The 27,547-nt window shown below is 38.2% G+C and overlaps 2 protein-coding genes across 2 annotated transcripts; both read left to right on the forward strand.

Moving 5' to 3' along the window:
- The first annotated feature begins 113 nt into the window (after nt 1-113).
- On the forward strand, nt 114-24,602 carry LOC132856884 (proprotein convertase subtilisin/kexin type 5). Its single transcript, XM_060886749.1, has 16 exons — nt 114-434; nt 3,139-3,342; nt 4,430-4,498; nt 4,679-4,721; nt 6,315-6,460; nt 7,136-7,330; nt 8,545-8,631; nt 8,868-9,066; nt 11,137-11,360; nt 11,624-11,866; nt 15,000-15,245; nt 15,793-15,991; nt 18,160-18,365; nt 19,812-19,912; nt 20,655-20,826; nt 23,652-24,602. Exons 1-16 carry the CDS (start codon nt 215-217, stop codon nt 24,056-24,058), a joined length of 2,961 nt encoding a protein of 986 aa, XP_060742732.1. The 5' UTR covers nt 114-214; the 3' UTR covers nt 24,059-24,602.
- A 526-nt stretch (nt 24,603-25,128) lies between these two features.
- On the forward strand, nt 25,129-27,508 carry gcnt3 (glucosaminyl (N-acetyl) transferase 3, mucin type). The gene has a single exon (XM_060887134.1). It carries the CDS (start codon nt 25,203-25,205, stop codon nt 26,502-26,504), a length of 1,302 nt encoding a protein of 433 aa, XP_060743117.1. The 5' UTR covers nt 25,129-25,202; the 3' UTR covers nt 26,505-27,508.
- The last annotated feature ends 39 nt before the right edge of the window (nt 27,509-27,547 follow it).

Genomic DNA, 27,547 nt, shown 5'->3' on the forward strand with positions numbered 1-27,547 from the left:
CACACACACACACACACACACACACACACACACACACACACACACACACACACACACACACACACACACACACACACACACACACACACACACAGTCACTCTGACCAATCCGCTGTAACTCGTTTACAGAAGCAGGGTTTGTTATGAAGCCGGAGCGCTGGCATTAACACACACGGCACCGGCCCGCTTTTTGGAAAACCGAGATTTCTGCGCAATGAAAATGCGTTTCAGGGCTCCGCAAAACATGAGTGCGGTTTTAACGCAGCTTTTATTATTACAGCTGGGTTGCATTTTCATTTCTGTACAAGCAAAGGCATCGTCCGTGTCGTGTTCCAGCGGACAGTTCGCTTTTAAGAACCGCTGCGTCTTCTGCCATCCCACCTGCACCGAGTGTGAGGGCCATGAACTGTTCCAGTGTACCGCCTGTGGATCGGGTAAGAGATTAGCCATGCATTGCTTATACACATAAAAATGTCTTTCAGCAAAGCAGGTGTTATCCTTGCAAAGAAACTTTTAGAAGTTGCCCACAAGGTATTGTCAATTGGGGATTTCTGCTGAACTCTTCTGCGCATGCGCCCGAGTCTTCTGATCTTTTTTTCTTTAACAAAGGGTAAAGATATTCATTGCAAACTGCAGACAGGTTTGATATACATTTTTCTCGTTATAGTCTAGTTATAGGTATGCTGTGCATCTTTAAAGTGGACTCGGTAGCAGGAGGATAATTAATGTTTTATACACACACACACATACACTCACACACACATATATTTGTTATACTGAACCTCACACACTTAGCCTTTCCAGAAGGACTATTTTTATTTCTCATGCCACAGATCAACATTAAGATCATGAGTCACTTCCTCAATTCCTGCACATGTATTTTTAGCTGTTGTTGGAAGGGTATAGATGGGGGTTGTTCCCTCTAAGTTGGAGGGAAGCACTATTGTATGTATTCACATGGCAAACAATGAGTAGTAGCTCTTCCCCTTTTTTTGTTACTCTTCAGTATGGCTACTGTTATCTAGGAATTTATCATCGTGCCAGTGATTGATCAAATACAGAGATTTGTTGTGGAAAACAAATGTTTTAAAGGATTAGAAAAGTCGATGTACTTTCCTTCATGCATAAAAGAACTACTCCAATAGTGTGATTGCCATAAACAATAGTTTATAACACCTTTCCTTTAACTGATGATTCTCTTGTTCACTCATGATAGAAGTCTAAGGGCAGCTGTTGGGGCAGACAGTAAAATATGCAACTAGCGCAAATTGAAAACTATATTGGACACTTGTACAACTGTATGTTCCTGTAGTTATCTAATCAGCCAATAATGCTGCAGCAGCACAATGGGAAAAAATCATTCAGATACAGGTCATGAATTTCAGTTCACGTTCAGTTACTCAAAAAAAAAAATGGGAAAATTGTGATTTGAGCAACTTTCTCTGTGGCATGGTTGGTGATGCAAAACAAGCTGTTTTTGAAACAAGTATTTTAGAAACTGCTGGTTTTCTGGAAATTTCACAGAACAGTCTTTCCCAGGGAATGGTGCAAAAAAACAAAAAACATTGTGGGTTTATACGACTTCTTAAAAAGAGAGGTAAGAGGAAAATAGCCAGACTAATGTAAGCTGCCAGAAAGGATACAGTAACAACACTCTCATCTTTGAATACACAACAGAAGCAGTAGTTAGAGTTTAGCTTGAGCAACTTTGAAGTATTCCATTAACGGTCCAGTTAATAGTCAACAGAGAACCATTGTAAGAGTCAGAGACATCAGGATATCTGATACTTCAACATTTGCTGATGCTTTTCTACCACCTATTCATTCCTGTAGAGTCATGTACTTATGAATCGCAAACTGTAGATTAGCTATTTAACACTTATTCATTACTTCAGTGTACTTGACTCTTGAGTCATAACCTAATGAGTAACAGCCACCACACCCAGCACCCTGTTACAGGCTAAAAGCATTAAAAACATATTTACAACGTTCAGTACGGATATGGGATATGATCTCTTTTTTATTTATCAGTTTCCTTTAAATGCTTATTAAATAAGCTTTTACCCAAAAGAGCAATATTATGAGAATGTTTTGGACTTTTTGAATGGTTTACAGATCATTAGACACTGGGCATTTGACAGTAATTAATAAAAACTTCAAGTAATATAACACTTGATTGATCTGGTTTGAAATTTCAATTCTATTTCCTTGTTTTTATAAACTTTATATATAACTCTGTCAAGCGTTAATTAAAGAAGCACATGTAATAGGCTTCATAATAGGTTTTTTGTAAACTTTACATTCTCATGTTGAATTATAAAATGGAAAGAACCATACAGAGTCTGGACTGTGCGAATGGAAGGAACCATAAGCACAGTCTGGACTGTGCGTCTTCTGCCTTTTATTCTCTAGAAGTCTTCATGAACTGCCAGCATTTTAGTCCTTCCAAAATGCCTGCATAGCTTTAAGGCTTTCTCGGATACCCCAGGATGCATTCACTGCAGGTGGCCATACAATAAGGCTGCTAAAAAAGACCATGCTGCCAATGACATTCACTCTTGATTGCCCTTGTTTACTTATTTTCTAGTCCTGACAAAGTGTGCCAGTTGGATCACTGTTGCTATTTAGAGAAAACTTTATGACGGACACAGACAGATGACAACATTGTGGTTTAAAAAAAAATCAAGCTCCTTATTTATTATTGTAGTTTTTATTATTCGATTTAACTGCATATTTGGTTTTCATTGGTAACTAATGAAAGCTTCCAATTTATATAAAATATATTTTATTTTGGTGCTTATAACATTCTTTGAATTTGCTATCTTTGTTACTTGGCTGTGAATGTTTTTGGATGTCAGCACTTAACCCATGTGATTGCAGGCTGCAATTTATTAAGCTCATACTCCAAATACACTGCAGGGCCTGGTAATATATTACAAAATAGAGCTTGCGGCTTGAGAAGATGCTGCCATTTGACAAGAAAAACCTATGACTGGGATTTTATGCCTGTCTCATTTTTACTCCTATAAGAAAATCTGCCACTTTTCTCACATTGGTGTTGGCCATTTAATGACAATGGCCTTGCATCACTGAGAAGGCCAACATTATACATTAACTGAGTGTTAATGACATTTCCAGATGAAGACGGGAGAGAGCGCTTTCTGTACCAGGGTCACTGCAGAGCCCATTGCCCGCGGGAGTTCTACCCTGACCGAGAACAGTACACCTGCCTACCCTGCATTGCCAACTGTGAGATCTGTGTGAATGACAACATCTGCACCAAGTGCAGGGAAGGATATAAAGTCCAGAGTGGAATCTGTCTGCCAGTGCTCTGTGGTGTGGGTAAGAAACATATTTGCATGTACACTGCATAAGAAATATGTTTTTGTCATGAACATCGAACAAGAACAGACAAGTAGGGAGAAGTCAGGAATATTGGCTCATAAGGTACAATGGGTCAGATAAGGTTGGAGCTCATATTGTACATGTTTTTTATATTTTGGTGTTGTTGAAATCTAGTGTTTGTCTTGTCAGAACATGTCAAATCATTTTCTTTTACAGAAGTTATCGAGTCTTCACACCACCCTGTTGATTATTTACTTGTAACTACATGCTTGTTATTCTATTATCACACAGAGAGTTAATTAAACTTTTTTTTAAATCATTAAAAATGCTTATTAGTTTTAATATTAATGTTAATAGCAGTCAATAGTGTGTGGTCTCTATTTTAAATATAAATGAAATATACATAATATTCACTGGACATTTTAATTATTTTCACATTAGGTAAACAGACAGCTCGTTTTACATGATTACATTTTTGAATGGTCCTTTTAACAATTTAACAATTTAATAGCTGTAAAATTTAAGCCTGCACTGTTTCAAACTAAAAATGACAATGTATAATAATAAAGAATAGTGGACTCACTGTGAAAATCATGAATTACGGGGTTGTTCAGGATAACAGTAGGTCAGTTTACCAGATTTAACCCAAGTGTATCAGTGAAGGTATCCAATATTTTTACTTGAATTTTTTATCAGAGCAGGCCTCCACCCTGTGTTCTTACAGTTTGTAAGTTTTTCCTATGCTCTAGGGGTTTCTTCCAGGTTTTGTCATGTATTGTAGGCTGATTGGCATCTTTAAATTGCCATTCATGTGTGAATGTGAGCCTGTTTGAACAATTGTGGGTTTAAATCCCATCCAGGGAGTCTCCCTATATGTGCCCCGAGTTCCCTAAGATAGGCTCCATGCTGCATTTGACCCTGTGTATCATAAGTGTCATGGAAAATGGATGGATGGATGGGCATTTGTATGTTCTATCATCTCTTAAATATCATTTTAAACAGATTATGTGGGTTTGTAGTGATGCTTCATACACAGGCTTTGCATTATTTATTTTACCAACTCTACTCTTGTACTGTACTGCAGGTGAGGTCCATGATCCAGAATCAGGAGAATGCATTGAATGCGAGACTGGCTGTAGCACCTGCTCCACTGGTAAACCTGAGTGTCCTCAGTCTCACTGACAATGTCTATCTTTCCTTTGTGAAAGTGATACTGTTTAAATTAAGTGCTGCTAATAATTTAGTTCTTCCTCTGTTAGTAGCTTTGAAGTAACAAAGTTATGGACAGTTTGAAATGTTTGCTTGCCAGTGATTACTCTGTTTCTTATACCAGATGACCCAGAGTACTGTAACAGCTGTACAGATGACTACTTCCTGTGAGTTGATCATGTCATACTTTTGCATGACAGTTTGTAACTTGCTGACAAATTGTGTTTATATGAAGTGTGCTGTTGTCTAGGTGTGTATGTACTTTACTGTTATCTGCTGTAATGGAATGCCCAGGCTGTGCCTCGTAGGCAAGCGAACAATTCAAAGATTGTGAGCTCCTGCCTCCTGTTATGGCCTTTTCCTTCTGTGTGCATCAGGTTTCCATTGGCACATAGTCAAGCCTGGTTACCGGAGATCAACATACTTCTTTGTTAAGCTTTTACCTGCCTCTTAGGGGTTTTCCATTCCCTCTGAATTTCTCATTACAGCTTTCTACTTCTTTCTTTCTTGCCTGCTTGCTTATCTTTGTAGCTGTTCTGTCTTTCTGTGTGATTTAGAGTCATCACAGTCATCACTAATCAAGAACGAACATTTCACATGCTTTCCTTGTGCTTGCTCTGTTGCTGTGGAGACTTTGTTCATTCACATGGTTTACTTAAATGTGAAGAAACCAGATGAAAGGACAAAGAAATTTTCTTTTGCCAGAAACCCGGCATGTTGTGCAATGATTTATTTATTGTCCTTTCTGATAGTAGTGTATAATCATTGCTTTTTTTAAGAAATGTCGCCACAAACACATACTACCATGAACAAAAATTGTTGATGCACAGGATTCTCCAGCAAAGAATCAGATGAGTATTTGCACTGAGAGATTTATCCCCCCCTGGTGTTCTCTCTATGTTTCTATGTGTGTCTGTTTGAGAGCTGTGTACTAGTACAACAATGATGGGTATACTGGCTGCTTTTACTTTACTAATTCCAGCACCACAGCAACACAGCAGGACGTGTGAAACAGTACTGAAGTCTTTGCCCATGGTGAAGTGAAAAGAACAAACATTACATCATGCTTGAGGCTCTCCCTTCTCTCTAATCAAACCAATATGAAACCACCTTTAACATTGTTTTGTATGTGACATCACTGTATTGTGATCCGCACACATTATTATCTTTCATGTGACTTCTGACCTGTTTTGTAATGCAATAGCCAGAAGAATAATTAAACCGTTTCAGTGAGCGGAGGGATTAGTTATTTCTGCAGGCAACATATTTCTTTGCTTACCATATTATGAGATGTAAAAGATTAACAGTGAGTTCATGCTTTTATTTATGCTTTAAAGCTTGACTGAAGGTAGTGAAGCTACACTGAGTGAGTTGCTTTGTAGGTGCTAGTCTACTCTCTAGTTTGTGGGCGGACTGGGTTCTCTAGTTACTGTTCACCGAGTTCAGCAGGCTGCCTAAGGCGTTTCTTTGTGCCGCTCAGCCTGGGAGAGAAAGGCAAAAGCTGGAATGAACTGCTAGTAATTTGACCTTTAAAATATCATTATTTTCTCATAACCTGCACATCCTATTCATGTACATGTTTGAATTACTCCTTATGGTCACAGCTTATTATTCTTTTTTTTTATCTTCAAGCATTTAATTCAGAAATTACTATGAATTACTGAATAATGACAGTGAACCTAAAAGGAAATGAGTTTAATATGGTACAGCTTAGTAAAGATGATTGAGCCACAAAGGTTTGTTGACAATTCTGTGTGTAGGTACAGGCACCAGTGTCGACAGCACTGCCCCCAGAGGACCTATGAGGAGGCAAGCAGGGGTGTGTGTCTCAGCTGCCCAGAGTCCTGCTTAGACTGCAGGAGTGAGACGCTCTGTCTGATCTGTCAGCCAGGCCAATTTCTACACAGTGCGTATAACATTCACCTCTTTCCGTAATTTTCCTGCATACTCTGTAACCTTTCAAAAAATGTCTTGATTCCTGATTTCTTACATACTACAATCCTTTATATGATTTCATTATATACAAATAAGTGTGCATGTGTGTGTGATCATGATGGTAAAGTGAGCACAAGTGCATTGGGGTCATGATACTCATTTGACTTGGAAATACACACCTACAACTGAATGCAAACAAGCAAAATGCAAAGTGTGGACTCTTATGTCAGCACTGTGAAAGTATAGCAATGCAGTGGCAATGGAATTGATGCAATACATGTTGAATGTACTCTTAAACACAGATGAAAGAAATAATGTGTATTAGACAAGATTAAAGATAAATCCATAAGAATATTCTTTTTTGCTTTTTCCCTTTGCTACTGTACAGATAATTGGATGACTGTTTTTGTTCTGTTTTGATTTCACTATATGTAGTGTGTGGTTGTGTAATGTGACAAATACAAATTGAATTTAAATATAAAAATATATGTTTATTACGTTAATAAGACGTAGTTTTGGATTAAGTTAAAGGAAGAAAAACTAAATGAAAGACCATATGTTCTGAATGTGTGATCTCTTTGTAGATCCTCTGAGAATTTTTTGACACGATACATTTTTTGATGTGTTTTCTTTTTTTTACTTTCAGATGGTGCATGTGTGAATGAGTGTCCCCAGGACATGTTTGGAGATGTCAGAGGATGGCGCTGCCAGCCCTGTCATTCCTCATGTCTAACCTGCCATGGCCCAGGAGCAAGAGACTGTGATAGGTGCAAGGGCTGGAATAGTCCCATTTACGGGAGGTGTCCCGTGATCAGCTGCCCTGAGGGCCAATACTTTGATAGTATGTATGACAAGAGCCCCAAAATTATGACAGCACTAGTCTTTACACTTAGTGTCTCTTACACAGGAATTATTACACATGAAATATAATACATCAATCCAGTGATATTAATGAAACTCTTTATAAACAACTCCACCCTCCTGACTGAGTAAATAGATTGAAATGATTGCTGTTGTATCTTGCATCTTGTATCTCTCATAATAGATAAAAGTACTGTCAGTTGAAGTAAATAACATTGATTATTTGGTAATGGCAATTTCCAAGGGGTGGGATATATTAGACCACAAGTGAACAGTTAGCTCTTGAAGCTGATCTGTTAAAAGCAGTAAAAATGGGCAAGCGTAAGTTTCTGATTGACTTTGACAAGAATCAACTTGTGATGGCTAAACTGGGTCAGAGCATCTCCAAAACAGCAGGTCTTGTGGGGATGTCTCTGGTATGCAGTGGTTAGTAGAGAACAAAAGTGGTCCAAGGAAGGACAATGATCTGCTGGGAAATCTTTGGGTTCTGGCATTAATGTGGATGTTACTTTGACACATAATGCCTAACTAAACTTTGTTGCAAATCAAGTAAAACCATTCATAGCAGCAATATTCCCTAACGGCATTGACATCTTTCAGCATGATCATGCAAGTTGCTACGCTGCAAAAATTGTTCAGGAATGGTTTGAGGAACATGACAAAGAGTTCAATGTGTTGACTTCCAATGAAGCCTTTCCTGCATGTGCTGGACAAACAAATACATTTCATGGAGACCACATACAGGATCTGTTGGACCTATACAATATTAACCAGTTTTAATGTAATGGCTGATTGATGGGTTTAACAACTTAGCACTTTTTTTGAGTAGGTTTGTTGAGGAGTTCTTTAGAATTTTCTTTGCAAATAATGCAAGCCTCACCTCTACTGGACACTTTTTAGTGTTGCATGTTGTATAATTTATTAAGTAAATACATTTTGCATTACAGTTTGTCAGTAACAATTCTCTGTACATGCTGCCCTAGAGTAATGTTAAATGAATGTGATACTGTATTTGGGTTTTTTTTTTGTTTTTTTTTCCCCATTATTAGTTAACTTTCACCGATAGAACAACATTTTACATAGATCAAATAGAATTTTGGTATTGTTGCCACACTAAAAGTAAAAACATTCCATATTGAATGGAATTTTTCAACATGGTGAAGAGTCGGTGATGTCTTATTTTCCTGTCCGAAGGTGGGACTCGTGACTGCCGTTATTGCGATGTGTCCTGCAGGACATGCTATGGTCCAACAGCACAAAACTGCAACACCTGTTCAACTGGTAACGTAGAGAAGACACTTTTTGCTTATTTATGGTTTAATAAAGAGGCTTTACCAGCGTATTCCACTGACAAGATTTTCTTTAAATATCTCTGAATGTGTGATTTGCGTAATTATGGATTCTAGAATGATCTGCCTTATCTCTATGGATCTGTAATTACTCTCTATGTTTTTCTCCCTCTCCCTTTCTCTCTGTTCTCTGTGTTCACTTCTGTCTCTTGCCATTGTTCTGTGTAGGGTATATGTTGGAGCAGCAGGAGGCAGTGTGTGTACATCATTGTCCATTAGGGTTCTATGGTAATAGCTCCAGTCAACAGTGTGAGAGGTGCTCAAGTAACTGTGAGACGTGTGAGAGTGGAGACCAGTGTTTGAGCTGCCAGAGTGGTTCTTATCAGCTCTTTCTGTTCCAGGGCAGCTGCTGGTCAGAGTGTCCAGAGTAAGTCAACCCAGTATTATATAGTGATTTTTGATGAACTAAAGCTAAAGTCTTGTTTTTTTTGTTTGTATTTCACAGAATCAAATTTTAGCAGTGGTAACATTTTTGAGTGAGGTTGAAATAATATTAAGATTGTTATATTAATTATAATTAATTTTTTTAACTTAATATTTAGGGGGCACGGTGGCTTAGTGGTTAGCACGTTCGCCTCACACCTCTAGGGTTGGGGGTTCGATTCCCGAGAGTGAGAGTGTGTGTGCCCTGCGATGGGTTGGCACTCCATTCAGGGTGTATCCTGCCTTGATGCCCGATGATGCCCGATGACTTAGATAGGCACAGGCTTCCCATGACCTGAGGTAGCTCGGATAAGCGGTAGAAAATGAATGAACTTAATATTTACATTTTGGGAGCTACTGTATCCTTATCCCGATCAACTTACAGGTCCTGTGATTTTAACTCACAACCTTCTATTCAGCAGCCAAACAGCTTAACCACTTAGCTACCACTTTTATTACTTCTAACAGAAGAAGCGAGTTTATTGTATTACCAATCAAGTGTCATCATTGCAAACAGAATAAGGATACACTTGGCTGACCACCAATGACAAACAATTTGGATTCCTTATAACCCAGGGCAGCAGAGGTGAACAAATATTACAATAGTGAGCTATAACAAACATTTACATTCATTAGGCAGTTGGAAGCTGGTGTGCTGCTCAGTTTCATGTTATGTCTTTGTGAACACAATTTGACTTAGCTAAAAGTGGTAGTTAAAGTAATACACTGCCTGGGCAAATGTCACCATATGCATTTTACCATGCAAAATATGGAAGAGCATTCCACTGGATAATTAATGCAGTGATTTATGTGTTTCAGCTGGCAAGAAGTTATATAAGCCTAACTTAGATAAGCCTAACCTAACTAAGTTTCATTTCATGAACAACCACCAACAAAAAGATGTTACTCTGTTTTTTTCAAGCAAAGAAAACAAGGAGACTGCTGAAAGTACTGGGTTAAAAATCCAAAGCATTAATAAAACGTCATCTTCAAGGAAGAAATATGGACGGAACAAATTCTCGAACAATTGTGATCGGAGATGACTTAAGCGTTTGCCGAAGTCAAATCATATAAAACAACAGCAGAACTCATGGCTATGTTTAGTAGTGAGAGTAAGAGCATTTTCACATGCACAATGAGAAGAGAACTCAAGGGATTGGGAATAAACAGCTGTGTTGCCTTAAAAAAACACTTGTCAGTAAAGGCTGATCGAAACAAAGGCTTCAATTTGCTAGGTAACATAAAGATTTAACTCTGGAGCAATGGACAAAGGTCATGTGGTCTGATTAGTCCGGAGTGATGGGTGCTTGGGGTTAAGAAGAGAGGCAGATGAAGTGATGCAGCCTCCGGGGACAGTGTTATGATCTAGGGTTGCTTAAGTCATCAGGTTCAGCAGCATTATGTACCAAAATATGAAACAAGCTGACTATCTGAATATACTGAATGACCAGGTTTTTCCATCAAAAGATTTATTTTTTTCTTCCCTCATGGTATGGGCATGTTCTAAGATGACAATGCCAGGATTCATCAGGCTCAGATTGGTTCAGGGAGCATGAAACATCATTTTCACACATAGATGAGTCACCACAGTGTCATCTGTGGTCAACCTGAACCCCATTAAGAGTCTTTGGGATGTGCTGGAGAAGCCTTTACGCAGTGGTCTGCCTGTCGTCTATCGTCAATTCAAGATCTTGGCGAGAAGTGAATGCATTTCCGGATGGAAATAAATGTTGTGATGTTACCTAAATAATGACTGAGGGAAATTAATAAATAGGAGCTGTCCATTTTCTGGTAAAGCTACTAGTCCATTGGTTATCTATGCATAAAAACACTAGTAGCACGGACACAAACACTGATTTTACCAAGTACCTATGCTACTGACTTACATTTATGCATACTGTATTTGGCAGACATTCGTGGCTTTTACAAATTGCGTTTAAGCTAATCAAATGCTTTGTGTGTGTCTGTGTCTGTGTGTGTGTATGTGTGTGTGTATGTGTGTGTGTTCTGCCAGTGGTTATTTTGAGACAGCAGAAGGGACTTGTGATCCTTGTGATGACCTTTGTTTGACCTGTGATGGGAGCAGAACTCAGTGCCTTGCATGCAGAGATGGACGTTTCCTGGAAAACAGCATGTGCAGAGATAACTGCTCAGTGAGGACCTTTGCTGCTGAGGATGGAACATGCAGACGATGTGGCCCTCACTGTGACACCTGCATTGATACCAGTACATGCACCAGTAAGTGTGTGTGTGAGTGTGTGTGTGTGTGTGTGTGTGTGTGTGTGTGTGTGTGTGTGTGTATGCAGTTAAAGGATAATGTTAAACACAAAGATAAATACGAAGGCAATAAAAAGGCCTAAAGTTTCCTTTTTAAAAAACAAATAATATAGACTCCATCACAGAGCAGCCAAAATATTGAGCTTACGTTCAGATCATCAATTATCACTAATCCTATCTAGGTCATGCCTTTCATGTGTATTCTTTTTGTATGTGTTTTACAGGATGTACTTTTCTTTACCTTCTGTTGAATGGTATGTGTAAAGCCAGCTGTCCAGAGGGCTATTTTGAGGACTTGGACCAGGGTGTGTGTGTGCAGTGCCATGAGTCATGTGCTACGTGTTCTGGGCCACTCTCCGATGACTGTGAGAGCTGCTCCACTCTGGCTCCGAAGCTATATGAGGGCACATGTTCAGAGGACTGCCCCGCTGGCACCTACTACCAGACTGCCAGCATGGAATGCCAGGGTAAATTTACATTACATAAATTTAGATCATCTGCCTTGTTCAGCATCTCTTATTTAAATGGAAACCGAGATGTAATTTAAAGTCATTTGTTTAATGAACGTAGGAAGATGAAAGTACAAGCGTTAATGTATTGATCTTTTTTATTGTTATATTAAATAAATGGAATATAGTCTGATCCAAAGAGTACAAAAGAGAAAAGGGAAAACCTAGAATATTAACCATTACAGTATTTTATTTTTCAAGGTTGCCATTTCTGGAATGGACTGTATACAAAAAGTACAAATTAAAATACCCCTTTCAGAAATCAGTGGTTTAAACCTTTGTGGAGACAATGCTTAGCTAAAGGCACAGGTATTGTTCATGTGCAAAGACATATTTTCATATATAAACGTATATATCGTCGCTGTCGGGCGGAAACCTCGTATGTCCAAATTTGGTCAATTTCATATTTTTTCACATATCGATGCTATTGGTCAGTCCCCACGTGTGTCTGTTATTTTTACAAGTTATTAACCAATCTAAAGTCTTGAAAATAGCTTGAGCGCAAATCTCACAACTCCATTGGACACTTCAACTGTCCACCTCTTCCTCACTCTGCGGGAGAGCTTCGCGGCATATTTCTCCTCAAGAGTCGCAACGAATCAACATTCAACATCAACATTTACCTTCTGAGGTAAATGTCTTCAAAACACTGGGCTCAAAGAGAAAAAAATCTTGACCCCCGCTAGTTCTGGTGCTCGTCTGAGGACAGGAATTTAGCGCGAGACAATCCACTGCAACGCAGACTAAACCCTGTGCACTGCAGATAAGGTACGTTTAATTTCCTGAAAAATAACGCTTTTGGAGATACGAGGATTCCGCCCGACAGCGACGATATGCAAATATATACTGTATATTTTTGAAATATATTAAGGGGTTACATTACTATTCATTTCATGTAATCAGAACTTCAGACTGACAGACTGACAAAGTCTGGACTCCAAAGCAGCATTTATTGGCTAAAGACTGCCTAAGAGGACATCTGACTGACATGTACTGTAAAGCAACTAATCACAGTTTTGTTCAGCGTCATTTTTAGAGCTTGAAAATATAAAGTTGATGTCACAAAACAGACTGGTGTTCAACCATTGATCTTTCATGCTAATTAATTCATTTATAATGTGAACTTCACGTAATCCAGCATATAGCTCATCCTCATTAGCTTCCTACAGCATCACAACGGATTTGTTTCAAGGCAGATCGTTAAATCCTGAAAATGCTGTAGAACAAGTGTTTCACATTTTGTGTGCCATATGAGTCAGGCATTCAGCCAGTGTTCTGAGGCTGAGACTACATTACTATAAATTTTTATTAATTGACCAGTAATTCATAGCAGGAGTCATCTTTTCCAAGTAAAACCTGTTCATGAAGCCACTTTTTGTCTGGCAGCATTGTGCTGAACTACACTTCAGTTAACAACTGTATACAGACTACAAATCACATTTTGAGCTTCAGTGCTTTGCTACTCTTCACTGATTCTTTAGTTAAGCAGTATTTTCAAACAGATTATCAGACAAAACTTGGCAGGCTTAAGGTCAGACAACAATGTGAACCATCAACTTTGTACAATGAATGTAAGACCTTTTTAAACAGGGAGTGTTAGTGTGAAACTGACTGAACACTGGTCTAGCTGGGTGACTAAGCAATGGAATGTGTGTGTGTGTGTGTGTGTGTGTGTGTGTGTGTCTGCCTGCTGGGAGTTGAAGTTCGTGACTGGAGTTAACATGAGTTTCATTCTTCTCAGGCTAAACTTGACATGGGGTTTGATAACAAATAATAAATGCAATGTTAGAGAGTTATTACAACAAATGTAGACTTTGTGGGCAGTAATTATTCTCAAAAATAATTGCTCCTTTTATATATCGCTATGATCCTGGTTTAGATGCTTTAATCATGAGAAACATTTCAACTTAAGTCAGTATTAAGCAATGATCTGTACACACCAGATGTTCTTTTGTATTACCTCTACTGAGCAAATATAATTTTTCTTCTGGGTCCTTTCATGTCACTGACACCGTGTCACCATGACACGTAAATAGGCACATAAAAAACTCATTTGACAGACAGTAATGATCTTTATATTTGATAAGACTCAGCGAATTGTGTCATTGAGCAGAATGAGTGCATAGTTGAATTTTAACATCCCTGTTACATTGTGACGCCTTTAGATTACTCATTGTGGGCGAGTTTCTCACAAGCATTCAAATGGAAGAGAAATGCTGTATACAGTGCTTATATTAGAAAATAATTAGTTGCCTGCAGTCTTAATTCTAAATATTTATATAACTATACTCAAACTTTATGAGTTGTTGATCACATATTTAAGCCAAATTTTAAGCCATATTTTCTTTAATAACCAAAGACAAAGCAATGCAAAACAGTATATTTTCTCATTGTCCACTTCATTAGGAAGACCTTGTACACCTGCTCATTTAGGCAGTTAACCAATCAACCAAAGAAGTGGCAGCAGCACAACTCATGACAACTCAAAGTCATGCAGATACAGATCAAGCGCTCTGGTTAATGTTCTGATCTCCTGGGATTTTTCACACAACAGTCTTTAGATTTTACACAGAATGGTGCAAATAAAAAACCTTGAGTGAGGGATTAGTTCTGTGGATGGAAAGATTTTCTCTTTGTTGATAATAATAATTGTCACATCTGGGAGGAGGTGAGGTGAGACGGGAAAGACATTGAGGAGTAAACAATAGCCGGGGCAGACACGTGACACAAAATATAAACAGAAGCTGTCACGTACGCAGGATAAAAATGGACCCAAGCGCAGGACAGCTTAACAAAAACAGGAAACACGAAACAGGACAAAGACAAAACCAGACATGAAGACAACAGAGGATTCCGCGCTGCACAAGGCAACGCGGATCAAATAAATAGACAAGACAATCAGAAACATGAGGAACAGGTGTGCAGAAATGGGCAGGAAGGCACATAAACAAAAGGCACATGGCCAAAGTCCGGGCAGAGTCCTGACAGAAGCACATGGCCAAAAGTCCGGGCTGAACCGTAACAATAATGAACCATATAATCATTTTTTGTACAACCGTGTATTAATCAAATTGTTTTCTCATGTCTCTAGAATGCCACCAGACATGTGCACTGTGTACAGGCCCAGAGGCCACCCAGTGCACTCAGTGTGTGAAAGGTCTAGCCCTGGACCCCAATACCATGATGTGTGGCGTGACCGGAGACTCAGACTGCCCACCCAAAACCTTTCTCCATGCCAACCAGTTCACATGCCAGGCTTGTCATCATCACTGCCAGTCTTGTGAGGGCCCTGCGTCTACAGATTGCCAGACCTGTGCCCTTCCCCGATATCTCCATAGTGAGAGTCATTCATTTCACTCAGCAATTGAATTGTCTTTGTAATTTTTCATAAGTAAAGGAGTTTTTGTTGTGCGTTAAAAAAAACAAACTTAAGGAATACTGAAAACACATCCCATAACCTTAACCATTTTATTAGAATTAGTTAGACATTTGTTATGTACACATTTGGGAAATGAGTGATTTTTATTTGATTTTCATACAATCAAAAGGCAACAATTAATTTATCTTTTAGCCATTTATGCAAAAGCTTTGCTAGCTCATGGACATAAATAAAATGTACATAATACCTGAATGATGATCATGGCAGAAAAGTGTATAGTCTTTTACCTTGCATCCTTAGTGGTATTACGTGATGATAGTTTCGGGAAAAAAAAAATATATATATATGTATATTACTCCACTTTATTCAGTATATGTACAAAATGTAAAAAGAAGGAAGAATTTTTTTCATTGGGTGAGTGGGAAGAAGGAAAACATTTTCTATGTACTATTGTTTTAATTTAATCTACTGATCTATATAACAAAGGCATTTTGTGTATTCACAGATAGCTCTTGTGTGACTGAGTGTACACTAGGCACATACAGTGCTCATGAGGAAGCTGATGGCATTGAGCTCGGGTTCTGTATGCCGTGTGATCATGTGTGTGCCACATGCTCAGGAGCATCTTCTAAAGACTGTCTGAGCTGCTCTCCTGGTTACTTACACCTGCTCTCACATCTGTGTGTGCGCCATTGTCCTACAGGGTAAAACACATCCACGCACACTTCTTCAGTTCATGTGGCACTGGCCAAACATTTAGACCTCAGTTATGTTATGCTTTAAAGAGTGAGTGAGGATTCATTATTGATTCAGTCGTCTCATAAGGTTCTCTCATTGTGAATCATTATGTCTTTTCAGAAGAAGGCGTATTGTTTTTATAGCTTGTAACACATGCAAAGATAGCACGGTGTTACAACGAATATTTGACTTGTTTCAATTGTTTTAATTAGTGGGCGTTAGTGACTTCCCGAAAGAGGTCCTGTTCAAAAATACTGAGGAAGTTTTTGTCAAACAATGTGTACACTATAGATCTAGTTTTTTCATGTTATCTTTACTGAGGAAAGATAATTCTTCCTCTGGCTATGTCACATCAGTGGGCATTAATTATGTTGGCTTTGTAGAAGCCAACATTCTGTTTTCCTATTTAAGCTTAGACAAAAATGTATCAAGAGTAACTCCTAGGGCTTTCGAGCCACATGCACTAAATTCGGATATGTTGTAGACCCTGGTCTGAAGTTTGTTGCTATTTCTTTTCTAAGCGATCCGAGTTCCGGTACTTCCGGTACCGGGTCTCAAATTGGCCTTTTTTCCCATAGAATCCCATTATAAAATTTGGAGGTTTATAACTTGGCAAGCTTTCAAACTATCTACACCAAACTCGGCCAGCTCCTTTAGGGTGATACTCTGAACAAACTTTTAAATTGGTGTACCGACTGGCCTTCCGGTTGTGCAGCAGCCGCACCCCAAAATATGCAAAATCAAAAAACTTTTAACAACATGGACATGTGACATATCAAAACACTCAGAACAATGAGGGGAACTTCCTCACGTGTATTCTGATGATGTCACATGACGTCACGTGATGTCACGTGAAAATAAAGAATTTGCACAAGCTTTCTGTTTACTTGCTTCCAAACGTAACACTGATCCTTATGTCCACTTGCCTCCAAAAAGCACCGGCCTTTGCGAATACTTGCATCATCAAAGCGCGCATCAAAGTTTGTCACGACAAACTTTACAAAGCTAGTTATGTCGGCTTTGTAGAAGCCAACATTCTGTTTTCCTATTTAAGCTTGGACAAAAATTTATCAAGAGTAACTCCTCCTAGGGCTTTTAAGCCACATGCACCAAATTCGGATATGTTGTAGACCCTGGTCCGAAGTTTGTTGCTATTACTTTTCTAAGCGATCTGAGTTCCGGTACTTCCGGTACCGGGTCTCAAAGTGGCCTTTTTTCCCATAGAGTCCCATTATAAACTTTGGAGGTTTATAACTCGGCAAGCTTTTGAACTATCTACACCAAACTCGGCCAGCTCCTTTAGGGTGATACTCTGAACAAACTTTTAAATTGGTGTGCCGACTGGCCTTCCGGTTGTCCCGCAGCCCCGCCCCAAAATATGCAAAATAAAAAATTAGCACAACATGGACATGTGACATATCAAAACACTCAGCCCAATGAGGGAAACGTCCTCAAGAGTATTCAGATGATGTCACATGCTTGTCTCCACTTGCCTCCAAATGTTTTGGCACCCTAGCTTTCTGTCCACTTGCTTCTAAAAGTAAAACTGTCCCTTATGTCCACTCGCCTCCATAAAGCACCGGCCTTTGTGAATACTTGCTTCATCAAAGCCAACATCAAAGTTTGTCGTGACGAACTTTACAGATCTAGTTATAAATCGACTTTTCAGAATGAAGCTGATTTAACAGTCAAAGATAATTAGATGATCTTTACATATGATAAGACTCGTAAGTAAGGCTAGGCAAATACAGTACTGATGTTCCATGTCAGAAATTATTGCTCCAGATTACAGTGTAATGTGTTTAGATTACTGCATGTTCTTGAGTTTTATAAAAGTGTCTTAGAGTAATAAGTTAAGATAAGAGCATTTCAGTTATTATAAAATAACGAGTTGCCTGCAGTCTAAATTCGAAATACTGTAATTCTATCACTGTACTCAAACTTTATTGCCTGGTGAACAACCAGACACAATTTTTTATTTTTTATTTATTTATTTATTTATTTTTTATGGGTAGGCAATTATCTTTAATAACGCCTAACTTGAAGCCTTTTTAATAACCCAAGTCACAGTAATACTGAGGCCGTTGTCCGAATGCTGATCTTGGCAGGGCCTCAATTTGATTTTTTTTACAAGGTACTACAGTACAGGCCAGCGCTGTGAGAAGTGTCATGAATCCTGTGAGATGTGCTCAGGCCCGGAGCCGGATGCCTGCATGGTGTGTGTCCCACCTCTCCTTGAGCTTCAGGGCACCAGAGTGTGTGTGGAACACTGTCCTCCACGTTTCTACCAAAGCACACACACCTGTCGACAATGTCACACTAGCTGCAAGAGCTGCGCAGGTACAAGCTTCATGCACTTTAATAAGATTTCCAATTGTATTTATACCTGGTATGTGTACAGACCAGAATGGTATATTATTACTGCTGGTTTTGTAATATCTCAACATCCTCTGTCTGAAAAACTGCCTAATGGTTAAAATATTGTATGAAGCCATTTTATACTGACCAGTGACTTTACTAATTATGTATTTAATTACTTTGTAGGTTGCTGTAATAACATACTGTATTTACTCCTATCTAACAAGCTTTGTTTAAAAATTATTTTAGACTATGTCCTATTTGTATTAGCATGAGGAAGATATTTTAACGGATCTTTATCAGAGACTATAAACCACTTCTGCAGTTTACTAAATGTTGTTAAATAAAATAGAAGTGAAGCCAGTAAGACATTATACAATTGCTCTACTAGGAATGGTCGACTACCAATAATAACAGATTAGTGGTGGTCCATTTCCGGTGATGGGCAGGCTTAAGTAATTGCTCATAGCAACAAAGGAGCTACAGTAAGTAATTTCACTGAAGCTAATTCACGCAAATATTTAATCATATAATCATGTGGCAAGCAGCAATGCATAACATCATGTGAATAAAGGTCAAGAGCTTCAGTTAATGTTAATTTTAAGCATCAGAATGTGGAAGTACTAATAAAATGCTAATACTAAAAACTAATACCATGTTATGAAAGTCATCAAGGTGCTGCTGCTACAGCATTAGCTGATTGGATATAGGCATGAAAGAGCAAGTGTTCAGGTGTTCCTAATAAAGTGGCTGGTGTGTGTAATGCCTATACGGTATATCTATGTGGTAGTTACATTTGAAAAAATGGCTAAAGATTGTTAGTATTAGTATTTAGTTTTTCTTTTAAAATGTCTATAATGATATGTACTTAATGTGTAATACAACATAAAATCTAGACATGTATAAGGAGTAATTGTTCAAATTCACATAAGGGAAAGCAGCTTTGGTTTTAAAATGAGCGATACTTTTTTTGTGATATCTGAGTACATTCTAACTATATATATATCCCAATTAAAGGCATTAATTTCTGGTGGAATATAATGCAAAAAAATAAAGTAAGAAGTGTGAAATTTAGTTCTATCAACATCTGTATTTTTTATCTTCTTCTATACAAAAAGCTGATAATGATGTAATAACCATAATGTAAAAGCCTTTATCACAGAATGTATGAAATTAGTTACAGTTACAGGAAACTGACCTATCTGAAACTTACAGGAAACTGAACTGATCTAATTCCAGTTACCGTGTCCTGAGCATTGAATTTTAATTTATTTTTATGTTTTCACATACCTTACAAATTCCTTATCAAATCAATATTGAACTCCAGTGTTCAGCATGATTTGATAAAGAATTTGTAAGACTATAATGAAAATGTCCTTTTACTTCTGTTCACATTATGACTCTTTGTAAATATGTGTGTGTTTGCAGATAACACACCACAGAGCTGCCTGACGTGTGACTGGGGCAGTATCTTACAGGAAAGGGTGTGTTATCCTCGCTGTGAAGAAGGCCACTACTACTCTCAAAATGTGTGTACAGTGTGCGTGTGTGTGTGTTTGAGTGTTTTAATGTTTGTTGCTTCGTAGTGAAATTTATAGCAGTGTATACTCTAGTATGAATTTCAACGTTTATTCAAGCGCAATTCGTTAGTCACGGCAATAAAATGGGTACAATGGCACTAAAATGGTGTAAGAAGTGGTAAAAGATAACACCCATCATTTCTTGGTCCAAGTCATTCATTAATTCCACACCTGCTTATAGTGACATGGTGTAGCTTAGTGTTTGTACTGTGCACACACTGAGAGCAATATTTGCCCCCTCTGCCTCCATAAAGATGGCTCTGTTTCTTGATTCAGCAGAATGAGCACAGTAGTGTTAGGCAATATGTTAGGCAATACCCTGTAGTGGTCTACAATACTGCTAGCAGGAATACCTGCTCAGTGTGTTAACATACAGCTCATTAATTAAAACAAAAATGATCTGTATTTACTCATTGTACTGTAAGACAGTGTATTATGTGGCCTCAAGGAATCTTTGCACTTAGTTTTATAATTATGCTGTTAATAGTGGGTTGAGTTGACTGTATACACAGACTGGGTTTACAAAACATGTTAAAACAAGATGGCCCTCATATAAAGAAATGTTTATAGAACTGAGCCTGGAGGACTGCATATTTGTCATAGTGCAGGGCTGAATTAATGAAAAAATATAATTAAAGTATGATACTGTTCTTCAATGATGTAGTGTTTGTCTGTGGATTGTGTTGAGCAGGAGATGTGTGAGGCCTGTGACGGATCCTGTAGGTACTGCTCTGGACCTGGGCCTGAGAGCTGTGTGACGTGTCATCCAGGGTTTGGACTGCATGCTGTAACACGACGCTGCTTGGTGTGCTGCCAGCCTGACGAACCAGCTAAGAATTGCTGCCTCTGTCACTCAGCTTCAGGTGTGCTCTCAATTTACTTCTTTAAAAGAAAATGTAAAAGGGTAGAAACTGTGCACAGTACTTAATTAAATGGATAAGTGTACTTCACTTTATTTCAGTCTTTAACATAACTGAGATTTTTGTTGGTCTGGATCAGGATCAGCTTTATTAGACAAGCTGGAGCAAACCGAACAGTGCAAATTTAACATACCCGGCACTGTGCATCAGTGCTGCACTGAAAATGGCATGGACTTATACAAACTTGATTAAGCATAAGACAAATAGTTAACCAAGTATACAGTAAGTCAAAAAAATAGTCACACTGGACTGTGACAAAGTGACATAATAGTGCAGTGATTGTCCATCTAGTTAAAGAAGATATTTTACATGGATACATATTACATATACGTTTATAAAGAAAGTAGAAAAATAGACGAACTGTAGTATAGATTCAGGTTATGGGATGTTGTTTAGTTTGTAGTCTGGCAGTCCTTGGTTTGATCCGTCTGTATCCCTTGCCAGAGGAAAGACTTGAACAGATGGCATGTGGGGTGTGAGGGGTTCCTTAAGATTCAACCAGCCTGTTTCCAGACACGAGATGTGTACAGGTCCTGGAGGGAGGGCCGACCTAACTAGTCTTCGAAGGCTGCACTTGTCCAATGAGGAAGCAGATCCAAACCAGACAGGGACTAATGAACGTATTACAGATTCAGTGGTAACCCTGGAGAATAGGCACAGCAGTTAATTCTCACTGTTAGTAGGGAAACTTGTGATCCAACAGCAGGTGGACGCTGGCACAGAGAGTTTGCTGAAGTGTAGTGAAGGATATCTAGAGTGATTGTATTAAAGATTGAATAACAGTCAAACTGAATAACAGTTATTTCCTATGTTTTTTAACTAGTAAATATAGTTTATTTATTTTTTTATAAAGAGGTGAGTTGATTTGATAAATAAATTACAGAAAAAGATTGTCTGGACCTTCCTCTTCCCCCTGTTACTTCCCCTTTTTTGAGCTTATTTCAAAACATCCATTTTTGTGTGTCACTTTTTAGGGCTGCTAATTTTAATAACTGTTTCCGGTGCTACACCACATAGTTTTGTGCCACACCATATCTCTTTAAACAGGTTTTTTTTTTCTCTGTTTGTTCCTGTACTTGATTCCAACAGGCCATTTGATCTGTGGTGTAGATCTTTGTTTCCTGGTTTTGGGTTTTTTTTTTGCAAATTGGCATGTCACTGGACCTGTTTGCTAACTGAAAGAGAATGAGTCAGCAAACTTTTGAATGTCTATGTACAGTTGAAACCAGATATTTACATACACTTCAGAAAAAAACACAAAAACTTTTATATCTTTACTGTCATACATTAAATCACTCACTCACTCATTTTCTACCGCTTATCCGAACTACCTGGGGTCACGGGGAGCCTGTGCCTATCTCAGGCGTCATCGGGCATCAAGGCAAGATACACCCTGGACGGAGTGCCAACCCATCGCAGGGCACACACACACGCACTCATTCGCTCACTCACGCAATCACACACTACGGACAATTTTCCAGAGATGCCAATCAACCTACCATGCATGTCTTTTTTACCGGGGAGGAAACCGGAGTACCTGGAGGAAACCCCCAAGGCACGGGGAGAACATGCAAACTCCACACACACAAGGCGGAGGCGGGAATCGAACACCCAACCCTGGAGGTGTGAGGCGAACGTGCTAACCACTAAGCCACCGTGCCCCCACATTAAATCAGAGTAAACTTTTTCTGTTTTAAATCAATAAATATTAACATATTTTTTGCATTTGTTAAATGTCAGAATCGAGCGAGGGAGAATTTTTATGTATTTTTATTATCACTTTCATCAAAGTCAGAAGTATACATACACTTCCTTAGTATTTGGTGGAATTGCCCCGAAACTGTTTCACTTGGGCCAAACGTTTTGGGTATCCTTCCACAAGCTTTCTACAATAGTTTGCTGGAATTTTGGCCCACTGCTCTTGACAGAACTGGTGTAACTGGGTCAGGTTTGTAGGCCTTCTTGCTCGCACTCGTCTTTTCAGTGCCACCCACAAATTTTCTATGGGATTGAGATCAGGGCTTTGTGATGGCCACTCCAATACCTTGACTTTGTTGTCCTTAAGCCACTTTGTAACTAATTTGGAGGTATGCTTGGGGTCATTGTCCATTTGGAAGGCCCATTTGCACCCAAGCTTTAACTTCCTGGCTGATGTCTTCAGATGTTGCTTTAATATATCCACATAATTTTCTTTTCTCATGCTGCCATCTATTTTGTAAAGTGCACCAGTCCCTTCTGCAGCAAAGCAGCCCCACAACATTATACTATCACCCCCATACTTCACAGTTGGGATGGTGTTCTGAGGCTTCAAAGCTTCGCCCTTTTTCCTAAAAAAAATATACCGTTTATCCTTATGGCCGAACAGTTCAATTTTTGTTTCGTCAGACCACAGGACATGTCTTCAGAAATTACGTTTTTTTCCCCCATGTGCAGTTGCAAACTGTAGTCTGGCTTTTTTATGGTGGTTTTGAAGTAATGGCTTTCTCCTCCCAGAGTAACCTTTCAGCTCATGGCGGTACAGTATTCGTTTTACTGTGGATAATGATAATAAAAATACATAAAAATTCTCCCTCGCTCGATTATGACATTTAACAAATGCAAAAAATATGTTAATATTTATTGATTTAAAACAGAAAAAGTTTACTCTGATTTAATGTATGACAGTAAAGAAATAAAAGTTTTTGTGTTTTTTTCTGAAGTGTATGTAAATATCTGGTTTCAACTGTACGTAAAACTATAATAATTATAAACTTATTCTCTTTTCACAGCTTTGTGTTTGGAGACTCCGGCTTCAGGACAGAACAAGGCTGAGGATGACGAGTTGAATCTGAGGTCCCAGGTATACCAGCACACATCTGCTGCCCTGCCTGCTGCTCTGATTTTGGCTGTTGTCCTTGCGCTGGGCATCTTTGCATTGGCACAAGCCCGTGCCAAGAAGAGGCTGTGCTGGAGGCAGAGTTACGAGAGACTGAGCGGGACAGCAGGCGCCAGGCCTGATCCACGGACCATGCCCCATGGAGTACCCGAGCCAGAGGACAGTGGAGATGATGCAGATGTTGTTTACACAAGTCGAGACGGATCCGTCTATCGCCGTTATGGATTTATACACAAACCTGAGTCTGAGGAAGAGGATGGGGATGAAGCCAATGAGAACACACTCCTCAGCCGAACATAAAGAGAGCACAAGGCACACTGAGGCAATCCCTGAGATTGTAATCCAGAGTTCTGAATTTTATATTGTAATTGTTTACTTTAATTTGTTTTATCAATGAAATGAAGGTTGCCATGCAGCATACATGTTCTCTCACTGTAAAATATTTTATATGTAAGTAACATGTATAATGCACCTGTTTTGTATTTGAGAATGAATGGTTAGTTAATCTTTATAGAGTGCTGTACAATCGGATCATCTAAATGAGGAACTAAGCAATAAGTCAATAAGCGTTTAAATGTGGTAGCCGAAAAAATCATCTGTAATTTCCATCAAATACATAAACATAAAAATTTTCTTTGTAACTCTGAACTTGTTGTGACTGTAGTTTCATGCTGTAACTATTCTGTCTTCCGTATAATGCCAAAATATGTAAGTTTATCATGTGGCATTTTCCGTTTTGTAAATATAGCTGTAATTGATGAATTGCTTACTCAATTGCCAGTTCATATTGTAACAAATCATTTGTAATGTTCTATTTGTATAAATAAAATTTAGATAAAATGCATTTGTGTCTTTACTTGTCTTGTGTTTAAATTATTGATTTCCCCGTGTTTTTCACGATTGGCATTTAATGTCAGTCATTACTTAAATAGGCTTTAGGAGATTTATAAGTTACAATGCTGACAGCTTTTATTTATTGTTAGTTATTTTATCATTTTGGCTGCTGGCTAGTAGAATTAAATTGTACAAAGAAATTTGAAGAAAAAGATTTTCTTTAAATGTAAATGTTTCCGAATGGAACAATGTGGTTATTATATAAAATAACAGTTTATTAAAAAAAACTGATCACATAAAATTTGGATTATTTTAAATGCATTTCTACAGTTTAATTATTTTTTCACATTTACATTTAGCTCTGTGTTTACTTATTAACCAGTCATATTTCTTTTGAAGGGCAAATATACTTCCATTTCTACTAAAGCCACACCTATACTGTGTGCACAATATAGCACTCCCAACAAGTCCTCCCCTAGAGCTCTGTGACTGGCTTACAGTTACATATTAAACACATCCCATTGTTTAAATTCTGCCTTTTTCCTCAATGACACATTCACTTTCTTGGCTGAATTTTACTTCAGATACGTACACTGATTGCACCTAAGAAATGGCTTTAAGGAAAAAAGGTTTTTTGAGATATATCTCTTTACTTTTTTTAAGCTGTTCATTTATTTATCTTGTAAGAAACCCTAAAGGAAAAGGCTGCTTAAAAAGTGGGCAGTTGGACATGAAACACCTGCAGTGGTACAATAGTGGAGACCTGCATGCTTGTTCAGCCATTATCCAAGGAGACATGGATGGAGTTGACAACAAAGACTTTGGCAAGTTCCTTACTGGATGGAGAAAAACATCTCTTTTTACTGAATCCTACTACTTAAATGCCACAACGGACTGTCAAGCTTTTGTCAGAGACAGAGGGTTTCTAACAAGTCCTTTGAGCAAGGAGGAAAAAGACTTTCCAATCGCGTACTCCATGGTTATCCATGAGAAGATTGAGATGTTTGAAAGGCTCCTGCGTGCTATTTACTCTCCTCAGAATGTCTACTGTGTTCATGTGGACAAGAAGTCGCCTAAAATATTTTCTGAGACGGTAAGCGCTATTGTGTCTTGTTTGCCCAATGTGTTTGTGGCCACTAAGTTAGAGAGTGTCGTCTATGCTTCCTGGTCTCGAGTTCAGGCAGACCTTAACTGTATGGAGGACCTTCTCAAGTCTCCGGTCAGGTGGAGGTATCTGCTCAACACGTGTGGTTCAGATTTTCCCTTAAAAACCAACGCAGAGCTTGTTCAATCTTTGAAAAATCTCAATGGCAAGAATAGTATGGAGTCAGAAGCCACAAGCGAGCATAAAAAAAATCGCTGGAGGTATCATCATAACACCACAGACACTGTGACTCGGACAGACATTAAGAAGACTCCCCCCCCCATCGATACCCCTATGTTCTCTGGGAACGCGTACTTTGTTGTTAGTAGAGAGTTTGTAGAACATATCTTTAAGAATCCTGAGATCCAGAACTTCATAGAATGGGAGAAGGACACATACAGCCCAGATGAGCACATGTGGGCAACACTACAGAGGATGCCTTCAGTACCTGGTTCCAACCCACCCAATGGAAAATATGATGAGTCAGACATGTTGGCCATCGCGAGGTTGGTTAAGTGGAGTTATCATGAAGGAAACCTGAAGAATGGAGCACCGTATCCACCATGCACTGGGGCATATAGGCATGCAGTGTGTGTTTATGGAGCAGGAGATCTGAACTGGATTTTAAAGCAGAGACATCTCATGGCTAACAAATTTGACCCTGAAGTGGATGATATTGCTATAAAATGCTTGGAAGCTTTCTTAAGGTACAAAGCAATTTCTGGTCAGTCTTTACTTAAAATAGATAAAAAGGAAATCATTAAATAATCCTACTACATATTTGCAGAATAAAAGCAACTGTGTACTTTATGACACATCAGTAATATGTTTATAAAATAATAATGTGTCTATTATTATGACATTTTTATTTATACCAGAGTTTATTTAGGAAAAGATTCTATTGCCCAACATGAATTAAACTTAATACAACAATATCAGTAATAATTCAAGCAAGCTTTATCACTAGAAAAGCAGATAAATCTGTCAGATTAAACAGTCAATAGGGTTTAAATTGTTTGATATTTTTCTTAAGACTGTTTTTTTAAGTACATACTCTTAAATTATTGATGTATTTTGATAATGTATTCTATGCGCAGCACCTTAGTCAACAATTCAATTTATTTTCAATGTATTTTATAAATATAATGCGCATACTTTTGCTATCTGAAATGTTCCTTTTTAGCCAAAGGCATTATCCAAGTTATTATGCTAATTCTCTTTTTGTTAAAAGAGGTAAGAAAGTACACATCTTTACTTATTTTGACTTACTTCATGCTAAGATTGTCAGCTAACACTAATAAAACAATGTTCTACTTACTATATCAAGTAAAATAAATGAATTTCTTGGCAACGGTACGTTACAATTTGACTTGTTATCAGTTGATACTAGGTCTAAATGATATATTATTCTTTGATAAGTTTACACAAGGATATAACAGAGTCCTAGAATTCGGCTCTGTAGTAAACAGCTCCACACTACCTCATAGCCCCAATGATTATTTGAATTTTATTTAGCTATTAATAGATACAGATATTATGTGCAAAGCTATAGAGGATTACAAAGGTATTAATAATAATTACAATGGACTGTAATCAGGAGTACACAGATTTACAATCTAATATTCATCAGAAGTATAGAGTTATATAGAGCTATAGCAAGAGATAAATCTGGTATTTTTACTCAGAAGAATGTATGATGTATGATTCACTGAAATAGTATTCTGGTGTTAATTCAATGCTTTATTAAAGGTTATACCTTTTGTGGTTTCAAAGCTTTTTGTGGGTGTTGTGGTTTTTTTTTTTACTTGTAC

The sequence above is a fragment of the Tachysurus vachellii genome, chromosome 14 (genome assembly GCF_030014155.1).
Source record: "Tachysurus vachellii isolate PV-2020 chromosome 14, HZAU_Pvac_v1, whole genome shotgun sequence".
NCBI classification, from domain to species: domain Eukaryota; kingdom Metazoa; phylum Chordata; class Actinopteri; order Siluriformes; family Bagridae; genus Tachysurus; species Tachysurus vachellii.